Consider the following 15,170-nt stretch of genomic DNA (forward strand, 5'->3'; position numbering starts at 1 on the left):
GATATATTTTTAAAAGCCTAACTTGTATCCTTGCTCTGTTCACTCTCTTTTCTTCCTTCCTTTATAAATAACTTTATTTAAATTTTATAGTTTAGCCTTTGATTTTTTTTTTTTTTTTTTTTTTTTTTTTTGTTGAGACGGAGTCTTGCTCTGTTGCCCAAGCTGGAGTGTAGTGGCCGGATCTCAGCTCACTGCAAGCTCTGCCTCCCGGGTTCACGCCATTCTCCTGCCTCAGCCTCCCGAGTAGCTGGGACTACAGGCGCCCGCCACTTCGCCCGGCTAGTTTTTTGTATTTTTTTAGTAGAGACGGGGTTTCACCGTGGCCTTTGATTTTTAAAATATAAGCAAATATGTTGATATTTTTATCATTCTTCAATAAACAATAGCACACTATATACTTTCTTCTTCACCAGAGTAATATATACTGATATTCATCATTACTTTTTATAGTTGTATGGTTAATTGCAAGAATATAATTTATTCAGTCAGCTCCCTACTGATGAACATTTGGGTTATTTGATTCATTCATTCATTCACTCATTCATTCATTTTATAAATCATGCTCAAATTAATAGGCATATGCATGTGTCCTTTAATTTCTATCCAACGTGTCCCTGAAATAATTCATAGAAATGGAATTGCTCTATCAAAAAGTAAATGCACTTGTAATTTTTGCCAAATTTTCCTCCATAAAGATTGTACCATTTTGTATATCTACCAAAGTTTGAGACGTCCCATTTCTCACAGTTTCACCAAAAAAATATGTTGTCAAACTTTTGGATTTCTGCCAATCTAATAAAGCCCAGGAGAGTTTTATTTACATTTCTTATTAGGAGTGAGGTGGATATATTTTTATATGTTTAAGAGTTCTTTTCATTTCTTTTCCGATGAAGTATCTGTGAATATTTCTACTCCATTTTTCTATGGGGTTGTTAGCCTTCTTCTTCTTTATTTGTAGATTTTTATAAACTGGGGCTATTAGCCTTGGTCTCTGGTTGATATTATAAAGAGTTTATCATAGTTGTTATATTTATTTATTTAGATACAGGGTTTTACTCTATCGCCCTGGCTGGAGTTCAGTGGTGATTATGGCTCCCTGCAGCCCTTATCTTCTGGGCTCAGGCAATCCTCCTGCCTCAGCCTCCCAAGTAGGTAGGACTGTAGCTGTGCACAACCACATCTGGCTGTTTTTAAATTTTTTTCTTTCTTCTTCTTTTTTTTTTTTTTTTTGTAGAGAGGAGTTTTGCTATGTTGCCCAGGCTGGTCTCAAACTCTTGGCCTCAAGTGATCCTCCCACCTAGCCTCCCAAAATGATGGGATTACAAGTGTAGGCCACACATGCCTGGCCTCATAGTTATTCTTTATCTTTTTACTTTGTTTATGATGCTTTTTTGTTACAAGTTTTTTTCTTTTTATTTCTATGTAATCAAATTCATCACTCTCTCTCCTTACTACTTCTAGATTTTGTCACTGTTAAAAGGTTTTCCTCACTTTTTAACACCTTTTTGGTAGTTAATCTCCTGGTAACAGCTGGTTTTACCAGGTAATGGAAGAATTCATCCATCTTTTCTTTTACTACTTACATGTTTTTCGTTTTTGTTTTTTTGAGATGGAGTCTTGCTCTGTTGCCCAGGCTGGAGTGCAGTGGTGCAATCTCAGCTCACTGCAACCTTCGCCTCCTGGGTTCAAGCAATTCTCCTGCTTCAGCCTCTCAAGTAGCTGGGACTACAGGCGCATGCCACCACACCTGGCTAATTTTATGTAATATTTGTAGAGACGAAGTTTCACCATGTTAGCCAGGATGGTCTCGATCTCCTGACCTTGTAATCCGCCCGCCTTGGCCTCCCAAAGTGCTGGGATTACAGGCGTCAGCCACCACACCTGGCCATGTGGTTTTCTTTTTAAACCTCTGATCTATTTGAAATGGATCCCTGTGTAACATGTAAAGATTAAATTTTATTTTTTTATTTGCATTTATCTCAGCATCCCAAAGCTAATTATTATAAATTCTACATTTTCTCACTGTTTGAGAGGCCACCTTTCCTATGTATTATACCTATATATGAAATCAGGTCTATTTCTGTTGTGTTCCAATGGTCTGTCTATTCATGGGTCAGAATCACACTATTTGACTTAGAGTGTCTTAATAAAACATTTTAATATTAATATCTGATAGGGCTAGTCCTTGCCCTGATTTCTTTTATTTTCAAGGGTTTTCCTAACTATTGTTTCCAAAGTTTATAATCAACTTGTGTAGCTGAAAAAACAAAACAAAATTTGATGGCATTTTTATTGGGTTTTAGTTTATTGAATTTGTATATTAATTTAGGGATAACTGACATTTTAATGATAGTTACCATCTTATCCAATAATATGGTATATACTTCCATTTGCTTAAGAATACTTTTGTACTGGCCGGGCGCGGTGGTTTATGCCTATAATCCCAGCACTTTGGGAGGCCATGGCGGGCAGATCACGAGATCAAGAGTTCAAGACCAGCCTGGCCAACATGGTGAAACCTCATCTCTACTAAAAATACAAAAATTAGCTGGGTGTGGTGGCACATGCCTGTAATCCCACCTACTCGGGAGGCTGAGGCCGGAGAATCACTTGAAGTCGAGAAGCAGAGGTTGCAGTGAGCCGAGATCATGCCATTGCACTTTAGCCTGAGTGACAGAGAAAGACTCCATCTCAAAAAAAAAAAAAAAAAAGAATGCTTTTGTACTCTTTTCCAAAAGTAAAATTTTCCTCATACATGTTTTTGACACTTCTGGTTAAGTTTCAGCATTTTAATTTCTTTTTTGTGTTGTTATTGTACATGAGGTCTTCTCTTCCATATGCTTTAGGTGACTTTTGAAAAAATATATACATATATATTTTACACATATATATGGATTATACATATATCTTTTATACATATGCATGGATTATACATATATTTATATTTTATATATATCCATAATATATATACGTATGCATGTATTAAACATACATATTCTTTATTTGTAGATTTTTATATATTGGAGTCATTAGTCTTGGTCTCTGGCTTGAATTACAAAGAGTTTCTCATAGGTGTTATTTTTATTTTATATATAATAAATTAATTATATTATATATATGTGTAATAGCTTTCAAAAAGCCTGCCTGCCTTTCTTTCTCTTCCTCCCTTCCTTTCTTCCTTCCTTCATGAGACAGAGTCTTGATCTGTCACCCAGGCTGAAGTCCAGCGGCATGATCAAGGCTTGCTGCAGCCTTGACCACCTGGCCTCAAGCTATCCACCTACCTCAGCCTCCTAAGTAGCTGGGACTACAGGTGTTACAGCTGGAACTATGCCACCACACCTGGCTAATCAAAAAAAAATTTTGCATAGAATGGGTCTTGCTATGTTTTCTTTCTTTTTTTATTGTTATTTTGAGACAGAGTCTCACTATGTTGCCCAGGCTGGTCTTGAACTCTTGGCCTCAAGTAATCCTTCCACCTCAGCTACCTGAAGTGCTGGGATTAAAGGAATGAGTCACCACGCCTCACCTATAACTTGCTAATTTAGTAAGTTATTTTGTTTGTAGTAGTTTTCTTATAGATGCTTTTGGGTTTTCTTGACATATAACTATATTATCCCCCCAAGAAAGATAGTTTTACTTCTTCTTTTCCAATTCTTATGCCTCTAATTGCTTTCTATTTCCATTAGCTACTATCTCCAATACAATGTTAAAGATAAAAAATTAAAGCCAATGTTCAACTATACTAGTAATTAGGAAAATATTTCTTAGCAATGAAACATCAAATTGACAAAATTAGGAAGTGTTGACCATGATGTGAAGCAATGGGAATGCTTATGATGCTAGTGTGGGTGTAAATTCATATAGCGACTTTGGACAGCTGTTTGGAATTACCTAATAATACTGAAGATGTACTCTAAGGCCCAATCATTCCATCCCTTACGTAAAGAAGAGAAAAGCTCACACATGTTCAAAAGAGATATGAACAAGAATGTTCACTGCTATATTATTTTAATGTAAAACTGAAAACAATTTAAATGTCCACAGAAAGAATAACAGATATATAAGTTGTAGTACATCCTGACAAAAGAATATCTTACAGCAATTAAAATGAATACAGTACATGTGTCAACATGGAGAAGTCTTAAAAACACAATCAGAAGTGAAAAAAGCAAGCTGCAAAAAATACAATGTGATACCATGTATATGTCGTTTCAAAACACGTAAGTTAATAGTATGTAATTTTAATATTTATAAATAGCAAAAATACAACAGTACTCGTTTTTAGTAAAAGTATGTATGACAGTCCATAGTCTCTAGTCTTCTTAGTTATGCAACTAAGAGGTTTTCACAAATTCTTTTTGTTTGGCAATGATACATTCCATACTTCAGACACATTTCCTCTGGGGAAGGATAAAAGAGAATGAACTTAGAGGAAGCTTCAACTGTGTTAATGCTTTATTTTAAAAACTCTATCTATCTATCTATCTATCTATCTATCTATCTATCTACCTACCTACCTACCTACCTACCTATCAAGTTTTATTAAAAATGGGAGTAAGAAAATGGATTTTTATTACACTGTTCTAGAACTTTACTGTAAATTTGAAACAGTTCATAACAAATTAATTACTTAAATTATGAACTCGGTTAGAACTTCTAAAAAATTAGCCAAAATACTGATAGACTGACCCCCTCAGTGAAGTACAAGATGTGAGAAAAAAAATATTCTTTAACTGACACAACGAACAACGAAGGCAAAACTCTTAAGCAATTAACTCCGAATACAGCTGAATGAATTTTGTCATTGCTCTTCCTGCTGAGGACATCAACCAGTAATCACATGAGGTCTATATGGGACATCAAGCTTCAAATAGAGCATGTGGGCTGTCACAGCAGAAATATTGTATACTGCATGCATGAAAGACTGTATAAAACATAGATATGGTCTGCCGTGTGCCATTTCCTTTCTTTAGTTTTTCTAAACTTTCTCAAACTTTTTCTAAAGTTGAGAAACATCTTAGATATTGAAGGATAAACATTTAGCACATTTGAACCTAAGGTACAAAGTAAAATCAGCTGTTACCAGGAGATTAACTACCAAATAATAATAATAATAATAATAATAATAATAATAAGGTACAAAGTAAAACCAGCTATTACCAGGAGATTAACTACCAAAAAAAGAAAAAAAAGAAATCAGACTTAAAGTCTCAGAATTAAGCCCAATTCTAAAGTGAGTATCACCTTTATCTGGAAGAATAAATCAGTAACTCTTAGTGACAAGTGAGTTCACAACACTACACAAAAATAGAATTAGAAAGGAAATAGACTAGAATCCAGCCCTCAAACATCTTATTTCAAAATAATGTATGTGTCTTTTATAGATCAGGTTTATGAGACTCTTTGGGCACAAAAGAAAAATGTCAAATAGAGACAAATACAGAAGAAGCAAGAGCTCCTTTACAGTAACAAATACCCAGGCCTCTCCTGCTTAACTGTTAGCAGTGCAAGGCCCCTGGGTGTTCACCTCTGATGCAGCATCATTAACCCCTGTCCTCTGCTCTACAAATCTCATTTCTCCAGGAGGCTGTCCAGATAGCCACTTCCTTAGACCAGGAAAGCAATTACTCCGATGGGGTTTGGGGAGCAAATGATAATGTATTACTTACCTGGGGACAGTTGGCTACATGGCATGTAGTATATTCATCCATCAGTTAGAAAGATAAATTTTAGCTACTACTTTTATGCAAGAAGAATGCCAAACTCATCTCAATATTTAGAAGTAAAGGTCAGCAAACTTTTTTTTTTTTTTTTTTTTTGAGATGGAGTCTCGCTCTGTCACCCAGGCTGGAGTGCAGTGGCCAGATCTCAGCTCACTGCAAGCTCCGCCTCCCAGGTTTATGCCATTCTCCTGCCTCAGCCTCCCGAGTAGCTGGGACTACAGGCACCTGCCACCTCGCCCAGCTAGATTTTGTATTTTTTTAGTAGAGACGGGGTTTCACCGTGTTAGCCAGGATGGTCTTGATCTCCTGACCTCGTGATCCGCCCGCCTCAGCCTCCCAAAGTGCTGGGATTACAAGCTTGAGCCACTGCGCCCGGCCTAGCAAACTTTTTTGTAAAGGACTAGATAGTACATATTTTACTATCTGTTTATAGGGCATCTATCTTAACTACTCAACTCTACGGTAGCGTGGCAAATGCAGACACAAATAATATGTATACAAATAGGCATGGCTGTATTTCATTAAAATTATAAAAGCAGGGCGAGGTCCTGGATTTGTCTTAGTGGCTATAATTTGCCTACCCCTGATGTAAAGCAATCAAGGACACTTTGAAAGGGAACTGTCCCATATGCCCATGCTAAGTTCTTTTTACTTTTTAAAGCCTACTCCAATCCCATTTTCAAAAAATACACATCAATTACTTATATGTAAGCCTTGCTTCCCTCAATGAAACCTTTCTATCTCATTTTCCAGGCCTCACTGCTCTGCTTCCTCTGAACAAAACACATAATGCAGGATTTTTAGCCTTTCAGAGATTAAGGAGTCCTTTTAGAAACTGGTGAAAGTTATGAATACTTGCCAAGCAAATGCACACATACATACACATAATTTTGTATCCCTTTTTATAGAGGTCACTGATACCCTGGAATTTGCTGGAAGTGAAGCCCGTATGTCCAAGGATTCCAGGTTGCTGCCATACCTCTTGAATTAGTTACTAACAAACATCTCACAGTTACTGTGGGACAGGAATTTGAAAACAACTTAGCTGGGTGGCTCTGGTTTAGAATCTCTCATGTGGCTGAAGTTGTTTGTGAAAGGAAAATAAAATCTCAGGACCCTAATTCACTATGCCAACAGGAAAAAATTAAACTGAAACCTGGGTCATGAGAGAAATTGCCTTTCTTTTTTTTATTTTTTTGAGACAGAGTCTCACCCTGTCACCCAGGCTGGGGTGCAGTGGTGCTATCTCAGCTCACTGCAACCTCCGCCTCCCGGGTTCAAGGGATTCTCCCGTCTCAGCCTCCCAAGTAGCAGGGACTGCAGGTACACACCAGCACACCCAGCTAATTTTTGTATTTTTAGTAGAGATGGGGTTTCACCATGTTGGTCAGGCTGCTCTTGAACTCCTGACCTCAGGTGATCCACCCACCTTGGCCTCCCAAAGTGCTGGGATTACAGGCATGAGCCACCACGCCTGGCCTGCCTTTCCTTTTGTTCCTAAGCAGATAGCTACAGATAAAATGTTAAAAATCTCCACAGGTAGCTACCCTATGTTCACCCTATCTTACGTAAAGTGTCGGTTTACTGAGCGCTAGATGAATACATAATTAACTATTCCTCTACCTGCTCCTTTTCTCTTGCAACATGTGGATTCAGTAATGTGATTGCACTCTCCCTCTTTCCCCTCCAGCCCTTTTCCCCTTTATATAAATACTGAAGCCCTCAAAAACATCTTTGGAAAAAGGCACGAACCACAGATTGGTCCTATGAACTTGGGGTCCTTTTTTCCAGGCGTATCTTTAGCATTGGCAAAATAAACTTGTAAATTGATTGAGAACCATTTCAGATACTTTTTGGTTTACACATTCAAGATACCAACAAGGGCTATGGTTGTCCACAGGCCGGATGGGGGATAGGGTTACTGCTTCCAAGATGGTACATTCACAGGGCCACTAGCAGGAGGCCTCAGTTCCTTATCATGTGGGCTCTCCATAGGCCCTGGTGTCCTCATGTTGGCAGCTGGATTCCCACAGAAGGAGTGCTGAAGACACAGAGCAAGGAAGAATCCACTGTGCCTTTTATGACCAACTCCCAGAATTAAAATTTTCATATCATCATTGCTGTATCCCTGAGGAGTGAGTCAGTAAGTCCAGCCCACACTCAAAAGAGAGGGAAATTAAGCTCTACCTCTTAAAGAAAGGAACATGAAAGAATTTTTAAAACCACATTTACAACCATCAATACCTCCAAGGAACCCAATGATACCAAGAAAGCAGTATTATGTTTAATCTGCCTGGAACCCCTCACTGTTTCTAGCATCATAATTATTACATAAATACCTGGGATGACTCATTACTATATGAGTTAGGTACGGGTCAAGTAGTTTTTCATAACAATTTTGTGAATTTGGTAGCAATCTTTAGAAGTATCTAAATAGAACCTTTAACTCTTATAAATGAATTAAACTATAAAATGAAGAATAGATGACAATTCCTAAACTATGTTCCCACAGCTTAAGAGTAAATCCTCCTCCCCCAAATTCTGGCAGAAAGTTCTTACATAAGAAGGTAAAAAAGGATAAATTTTGTTAAGAAATTTATCATTTTGACAATTAAAAAAAGAACAAAACAAAATAAGCATAGCAATCCCTAAGCAGTTAAGATTTAGTTTCTTAACTGAAAAAAGAACCATCTTCTAAGCATTTCCTGAATTCCCAACTTCTGGATTTTCCCTTAAGGTTTTCACCCAAGTTCTGTGTATGCATAAACCTGCCAAGCACACAGTCTCAGGTGGTAGAGCTGCCACACATAATCAATAAGGTCATAGAGAATTAAATGAACAAGTCACTTTGACATTAATTAGTGCCACCTGTAAAAGTCCCTAATATATAAATAAAGATCTTCATGTAAAACAAAAAACAAAAAAACCCTGATAAGTTTAAAGTTTTTATTACATTTTCTTTTGTTTTAATAGATTCCAGCACAAACATACACAGAGAATGTATGCAAGTATTCCAAGATGTCTTGGAATAATAAGCACTCCAACATTTATAGGTCATGTCTCCAAGGTAAAGAAGTGGGATTCGTAGTTACTCTGTACATTTAAAGACATCTGCATTCCTTTTTTTTTTTTTTTTTTTTTTTTTTTTTTTTTTTTTTTTTGAGACAGAGTCTCGCTCTGTTGCTCAAGCTGGAGTGCAATGGCAGGATCTTGGCTCACTAAAACCTCCGCCTCCTGGGTTCAAGCAATTCTCCCGCCTCAGCTTCCTGAGTAGCTGGGATTACAGGTGCCTGCCACCATGTTCGGCTAATTTTTGTATTTTTACTAGAGACAGAGTTTCACCATGCTGGCCAGGCTGGTCTTGAAACTCCTGACTTCCGGTGATCAGCCTGCCTCGGCCTCCCAAAGTGCTGGTATTACAGGCATGAGCCACCACGCCCAGCCGACATCTGTATTCTTTAGGGAAGAGAGTATAAAGTAGGAGAAACTGAATTTCCCAATGGAAGTGTGAGTTAAAAGTAGATGATAGCTTTGGAATGAATAGTTACACTCCTTCTTTTTTCTTCCTCTGTGGGAAATGGGCACTATGGGTTCCTGGCTGTGTGTGTATACTTGGATATCAGATCCAGCAGTTGTAATTCTTCATGCTATCTATAATTCTGGGAATCCAGCATACCGGACAGGTTCAGCAATCAGAGTCTGGTATATATAGTGATGTCATTTGACATATTTCATATTATAAACCATTCCAGAGCTTACTTCTATTTGAGTCCTTTACTAAGAACTACCTCTGCCACTTGGGTGTTTGTCAGATAAGTGGTGATGGTTTACATAACACTAGGTACAGATTAGTCCCATTAAGTTCCATTATTAGAGTATGTGTTCCACAACTGCAAGAGTTTTGTAGCATTTATTTACTAATGCAGACCTACCACCTAACAATAGTATCAGTTAACTGAATGTATGAATACACAATAAATAAATCTTCCACCTTATCTCTGGTGTTAGGTTATTGTGAGAGAGAAAGAAATGGGGAGGGGGAAGAGAGAGAGTCAGCAAGAGTATAATTCATTATTTAAGTGCTTTAAAGTATATTAATTTTAAATGCATAAATATAAATTATCTTCCTTTGATGTACAGGCACTCTTGGAAATTGCCAACATATGACTGTCCTCTCTTCCAATCTTTTCCTCTTGCACGACTGTACCCAAGCTGTATTTGGCAGACACTGACACCTATCAGCCGACATAGAAAATGGTTTCCCTTTGTGAATATACAGTCATCCCTCAGTATCCATAGGCGATTGGTTCCTGGACTCCCCTCAGCAAAAATCCACCTATGCTCAAGTCCCTTATGTAAAATGACACAGTATTTTGATATAACCTATGCAAATCCTCCTGTATACTTTAAATCATCTCTAGATTACTTACGATACCTAATACAATGCCTACACATCACTTCATTCATGTGGATTCAACATAGGAATCAGTGTGCTACAAATCCAAGTATTGCTTTTTGAATTTTGTGGGGATTTTTCCCCCAAAATATTTTCTTTCTGAGGTTGGTTAAAACCATGGGTGTGGAACCCATGGTGACAGAGGGTTAACTGTACATTCTCCAATCTTCTTCCTTAAATTCTTATTTTCCAACTTTGGTCCAATTAATAACAGGGAAATCTCTTTCTATATTCACTGTACTCCACTGACATACAGGACATTCTTGTATAATTTCTCAAAAGTGTATTCTTTGGACCTACGGGTCCCATGAAAAAGAGTTCCATGATCATATAAGACTCACAGTGCTACACACTATATGTTTGCCAATTTCCCTATTTTGACTTCATTAATCTAGAAACAAAGTCTGTGATAAAATTAGCAAAGTTAAGTCACTTCACCAGTAAAGGTATTATTTGAAATTGCTGAAAGGAAAAAAATGATGGAAATAACAGACACTAGGGAAACAGGAGTAAAACAGTAATCATAGGGCCTAAAATAAATTTCTGTGTATTCATGTATTTATTTTTATTTAATTCACAAAGATGTAAGAAATAGTTTATTAGCTATGGACAACAGAAGAAAAAATTTTAAAATATTTGTTAATGAAGACCTTACCCATGCAATACTTATAACCAAAACGCCAATTTATATATCAATCCTCTCCTTACAGAAGTATTACCAAAAAAAAAAAGATCCTAATTGAAATAGAAAATTTAGATTCCCATGGGTAATTATACACTCTTAGCAAACACAATGAACTGTACATGACCTGCATAGATGAATTAACATTTGAGCAGTAGCAGTATTCCATTCTGATTGGACATGACAGAGAGTATGACAGGCACAGAAGAAAGCAGGGTTAGAGAATGAAACTGGAGTCAGGCTCTAGAAGACCTCTAATACTAATCCAAGGAGATAAGGATTTGCGACAGGCAAACAGAGGCAGCGGTATGATTGCAATGACCAGGTTGGGTGGATTAGAGGTTGAAGAGATGCATATAAACACCACAAGAAGAGGGACAAACACCTGAATGAGGTTGATGCAATGATGAAGAGAAAGAAAAGAATGGATGTGAAAGAGTTTTTGAAGGCAGAGTGAATATGACTTCATAACAGGCTGGATGTGGGGAAGAGGGAAACAATTAAAGGCAAACTTTAGGTTTTGAGTCCAGGTGATTAGGAGAATCATGATGCCATTGGTAGACATACAAATAAGAAGAAAGATATATTTGCCAGGAATGGTAATGAGTTTCTTCTACCTTGGGCATATTGAATTTGAGAAGTTAGTGGGATACGCAGCAGAGACAACATAGAGACAAGAGGGAGAAGTAAACAACTTACGTGAAAGGTAGGACTTGAAATGTAGGCTTGAATGTTTCTACTCAACAGAAATTAGAGTTTCCTTTATGAGAGCAGATGAGCTTAGCAAAGGGGAAGAAGAAGGCAGGGAGAATCCCCTGCTAGCAGGCTAAAGGAAAAAGTATAAATGAGAAGGAGAAAGGGAAGAGGTAAAAAGAAAGAGGAAAGGGAAGAGGTCAGAGGCAAACCGGGAGAATGCCAGGGAAAATAATTCCAAGAAGAAACCATGAATAATGCCAAATGCTAAGGATTGAGAAAAAGCAAATGATTTTGCTTAACAGGTGTGTTCATTTGCGATCTTTGAATCAGCAGTTTCAGTAAATGATTGCAATAAAAACATACGTGGACATGCTAGAAAGATCTCCTTAAACATGATACAAAAGCAAAACCCTTCAATTTCAATTGTGACAGTATCAAAATTTAAAACTTCTGTATGTCAAAAGAAATTATATAATTTAAAAGTAAGTGATAGGGTGAAAAAAGGACTACTCATCAAAACCAGATAAAGGATTAATACTAACACACACACACACACACACACACAAACACACACACTCACAGTCACCAACTTAAGTAAGCAAAGGAACATGAACAGGCTATTCATAGAAAAAGAAGCTCAAGTGTCTAATAAACATAAACAGAGATGTTCAACCACACTAGTAATCAGAGAAACAGTCATTTAAAAAAGATACTATTTTATCAGGCCAAAATTAGTAATCCTAATAGTGTCAAGTATTGTAATAGGTATGAGGAGAACAACAAAGGCATCAACTAGAAAAGCCCACAGGAGAGCAACTGGACAGTAGCTCTTCACCTTTAAAACATCAGTAGGCCGGGCATGGTGGCTCATGCCAGTAATCCCAGCACTTCAGGAAGCCAAGGTGGGTGGATAATTTGAGGTGAGGACTTGGAGACCAGCCTGGCCAACATGAGGAAACCCCGTCTCTACTAAAAACACAAAAATTAGCCAGGTGTGGTGGCAGGCACATGCAATCCCAGCTACTGGGAGGCTGAGGCAGGAGAATCGCTTGAACTGGGAGACAGAGGTTGCAGTGAGCTGAGATCATGCCACTGCACTCCAGCCTGAGAGACAGGGAGCAAGACTCCATCCCAAAAAAGCAAAAAAAACATCAGTAGTAGGGAGCACTTCTATCCCCTGATAAAAAAGAACCAGGGCTTCTTTTATGGCTGATTCTAGGGCTGAGGCAGGGAAAATGGGAAAATATAAGGTGAGTCTGGAGTATTTTATGAGATCAGGAAGCAAGGAGGTGCTCAAAAATTAAAAGTATGGGGTTAGGTAAAGGGACATGACAGTCAGCCAAAAAGAGCTCCCAATGGCCAAAGCTGGAACAATTTGAACAACAAAATAAATAAATAAATAAATAAATAATAGCATAGTACTGGATTACAACCCAAATTATAAAATAAATATACATGAGTCCTTAAGATATAATTGAATGAACAAACGATTGAGAAAAAACAAATATTTCTTACATAAAAATTCCAAATAAAATCTACAGACAATACCTTCCTCCAGGAGACAGAGCTTATTACTCCTAGCCCTTTGAGTGTGGGCTGGATTTAGTGACTCAATTCCAAAGAATACAGCATGGAAAGGGAAAAAGTGTAGCTTGGTGGAAAAACCTGACCAACACTACCTTGGCTAAGTAATCAAGGCTAACATTGCCAGTGATGGAAGGTGGATATCCTAATATGATGTGATGGTATTTTCCCCAAACCCACAACCCAGTCTAATCACGAGAAAAACATCAGGCATGAAGGGGCATACTACAAAATGCCTAACCAATATTCTTCAAAACTGTCAAGATTATGAAAAACAAGGAAAAACTATCATAGTCTAGAGGAGACAAAGGAGACATGGCAAGTTAATGCAATGTGGTATCATGAATTAGATCCTGGAATAGAAAAAAGGACATTACTGGAAGACCTGGTGAAATGTGAATAAAGTCTGAAATGTAGTTTCAGCAGTGCACCAATGTTGGTTTCTTAATTTTGACAAAGATGTCATGATAATATTATCATCTTTCATTAGGGGAAACTGAATACGGGTTAGGGGTACACAGTAACAATCTGTACTAACTTTGCAACTCTTCTATATATCTAAAATTACTCCAAAATAAAGTTTTTAAAAATTTAAAATAAATATACCCCAGGAATACCACCACCACTTCTTTCCATCCACTTTAAAGAAATTGTTGCAGAGGTGCGCAAGAAGGCATGTGCAAAGGTCTTCACCGCAGAATTGTATCAAAGAAAAATTTAAAATAACTTTAATAGAATAATGAAATAAATCATGAAATATGTTATGGAATATAGGTTTAAAGAATGAGATACATCTATATGCACCGAGAAGACATAATATTGTGTGAAAAATAAATTGCAAAAGGACACTACGGTATATGATATTATTTATGTTAAAAAAAGAAAAAGGAAAACACAATGGTTTTTATATATACTTCTGGGGCATATATAAATACATGTATATGCTTAGGTAAAGGTCTGGAAAGATACACAGCAACCTGGTTACAGTGGTTATATAGATGGGAGTAAAATTAGAAATAGTAGTCCAGGAATTTGAACTTGACCCTATGATTTGAAATTATTTTATAAGGAGAATGCCTTCACCACCATTTACCTGGGGAATTAGGAATGACTGATTTAAGTATGGGAGTTTTCTCTGACATGGAGAGAAAATGACAAGAGTAAGGTTCTGGCAGTTGATATTGTGCATAAGGCAGAGGGTGTCCCATGGAGGACAGCGCTATTGCTAGAGGCCTTTGGCCTGAAGCCTTGCATAGGTGCCTGGGACAAGCACTTCCTCCCACAATGGATGTTACAGCAGTAGCTAGACTTAACAGTGGGAACTCCAATAATGAAATGTTCCATTTATTTTGCTTCGTGATAGAGGCGCATGCACCTGGAGGGCTCTTACAGCCATCTGGATAAAAAGTCCCCAAATGATAATGAAAGAAACTGACTTCTTCCCTCTACTCTAGCTGACTTTAGGATCCAAAGATCATTTTTCAACCCCAATGTCTAAAATAAAAGCAGAACCACAGGAACATTGCAGTTGTTTTACATGACAAATGTCAAATTAAAATTGTGGCAGACACTAAAGATTACCCACCTTTTTCTTTATACATGTCATCTCACATTAGGCCAATACATTTCCTTACAAAATGGGATTACAAAAATCACATGGAAAATCTGGAAGGAAATTTAACTCAGGGCATGTGTCTGAATAAGTGCTAAAACTCCATTAAGGGATTAGAGTTTTTCTTAATATATTTTAAGGGGATCATTTCCTATCAATAATCTTTGGTATTTAAAAAACATTTTTAAGAAGCTTCAAATATATAATTAAAAGCTTTCTCTTCTACCAGATCTAAGTTTCAGTAAGTGATTAAAAACTACAGCCTCTTTCCAACTCTTAAGTCATTAAAATAGACCACATAGATTCTATAGTCCATCACTATAATAATAATACAAGAGTTACACAGTACTCTTTGCATGGGGACAACCAAACTTTAACCCGGATGATCTCAACTGTCTGCTTTCTCTGTGCTTG

At 37.2% G+C, this 15,170-nt stretch overlaps 1 protein-coding gene across 6 annotated transcripts in view; it reads right to left on the reverse strand.

The window, feature by feature from the left end:
* The window catches only part of UBE3D (ubiquitin protein ligase E3D), a 178,386-nt gene that overhangs the window by 96,466 nt on the left and 66,750 nt on the right, over positions 1 to 15,170 (reverse strand). The window contains exon 9 of one of the 6 annotated variants that reach the window (XM_017890977.1): positions 4,157 to 4,403. The exons of the other annotated variants lie outside the window; for them this stretch is intronic. Within the exon in view, the coding sequence (XP_017746466.1) occupies positions 4,349 to 4,403 (55 nt within the window). The 3' untranslated portion in view covers positions 4,157 to 4,348. Of the gene's footprint in view, positions 1 to 4,156; positions 4,404 to 15,170 lie in introns of those variants that run through there. 6 annotated transcript variants of the gene reach the window in all.

This window comes from Rhinopithecus bieti, unplaced genomic scaffold (assembly GCF_001698545.2).
Source record: "Rhinopithecus bieti isolate Rb0 unplaced genomic scaffold, ASM169854v2 scaffold_20651, whole genome shotgun sequence".
In the NCBI taxonomy this organism is placed as follows: domain Eukaryota; kingdom Metazoa; phylum Chordata; class Mammalia; order Primates; family Cercopithecidae; genus Rhinopithecus; species Rhinopithecus bieti.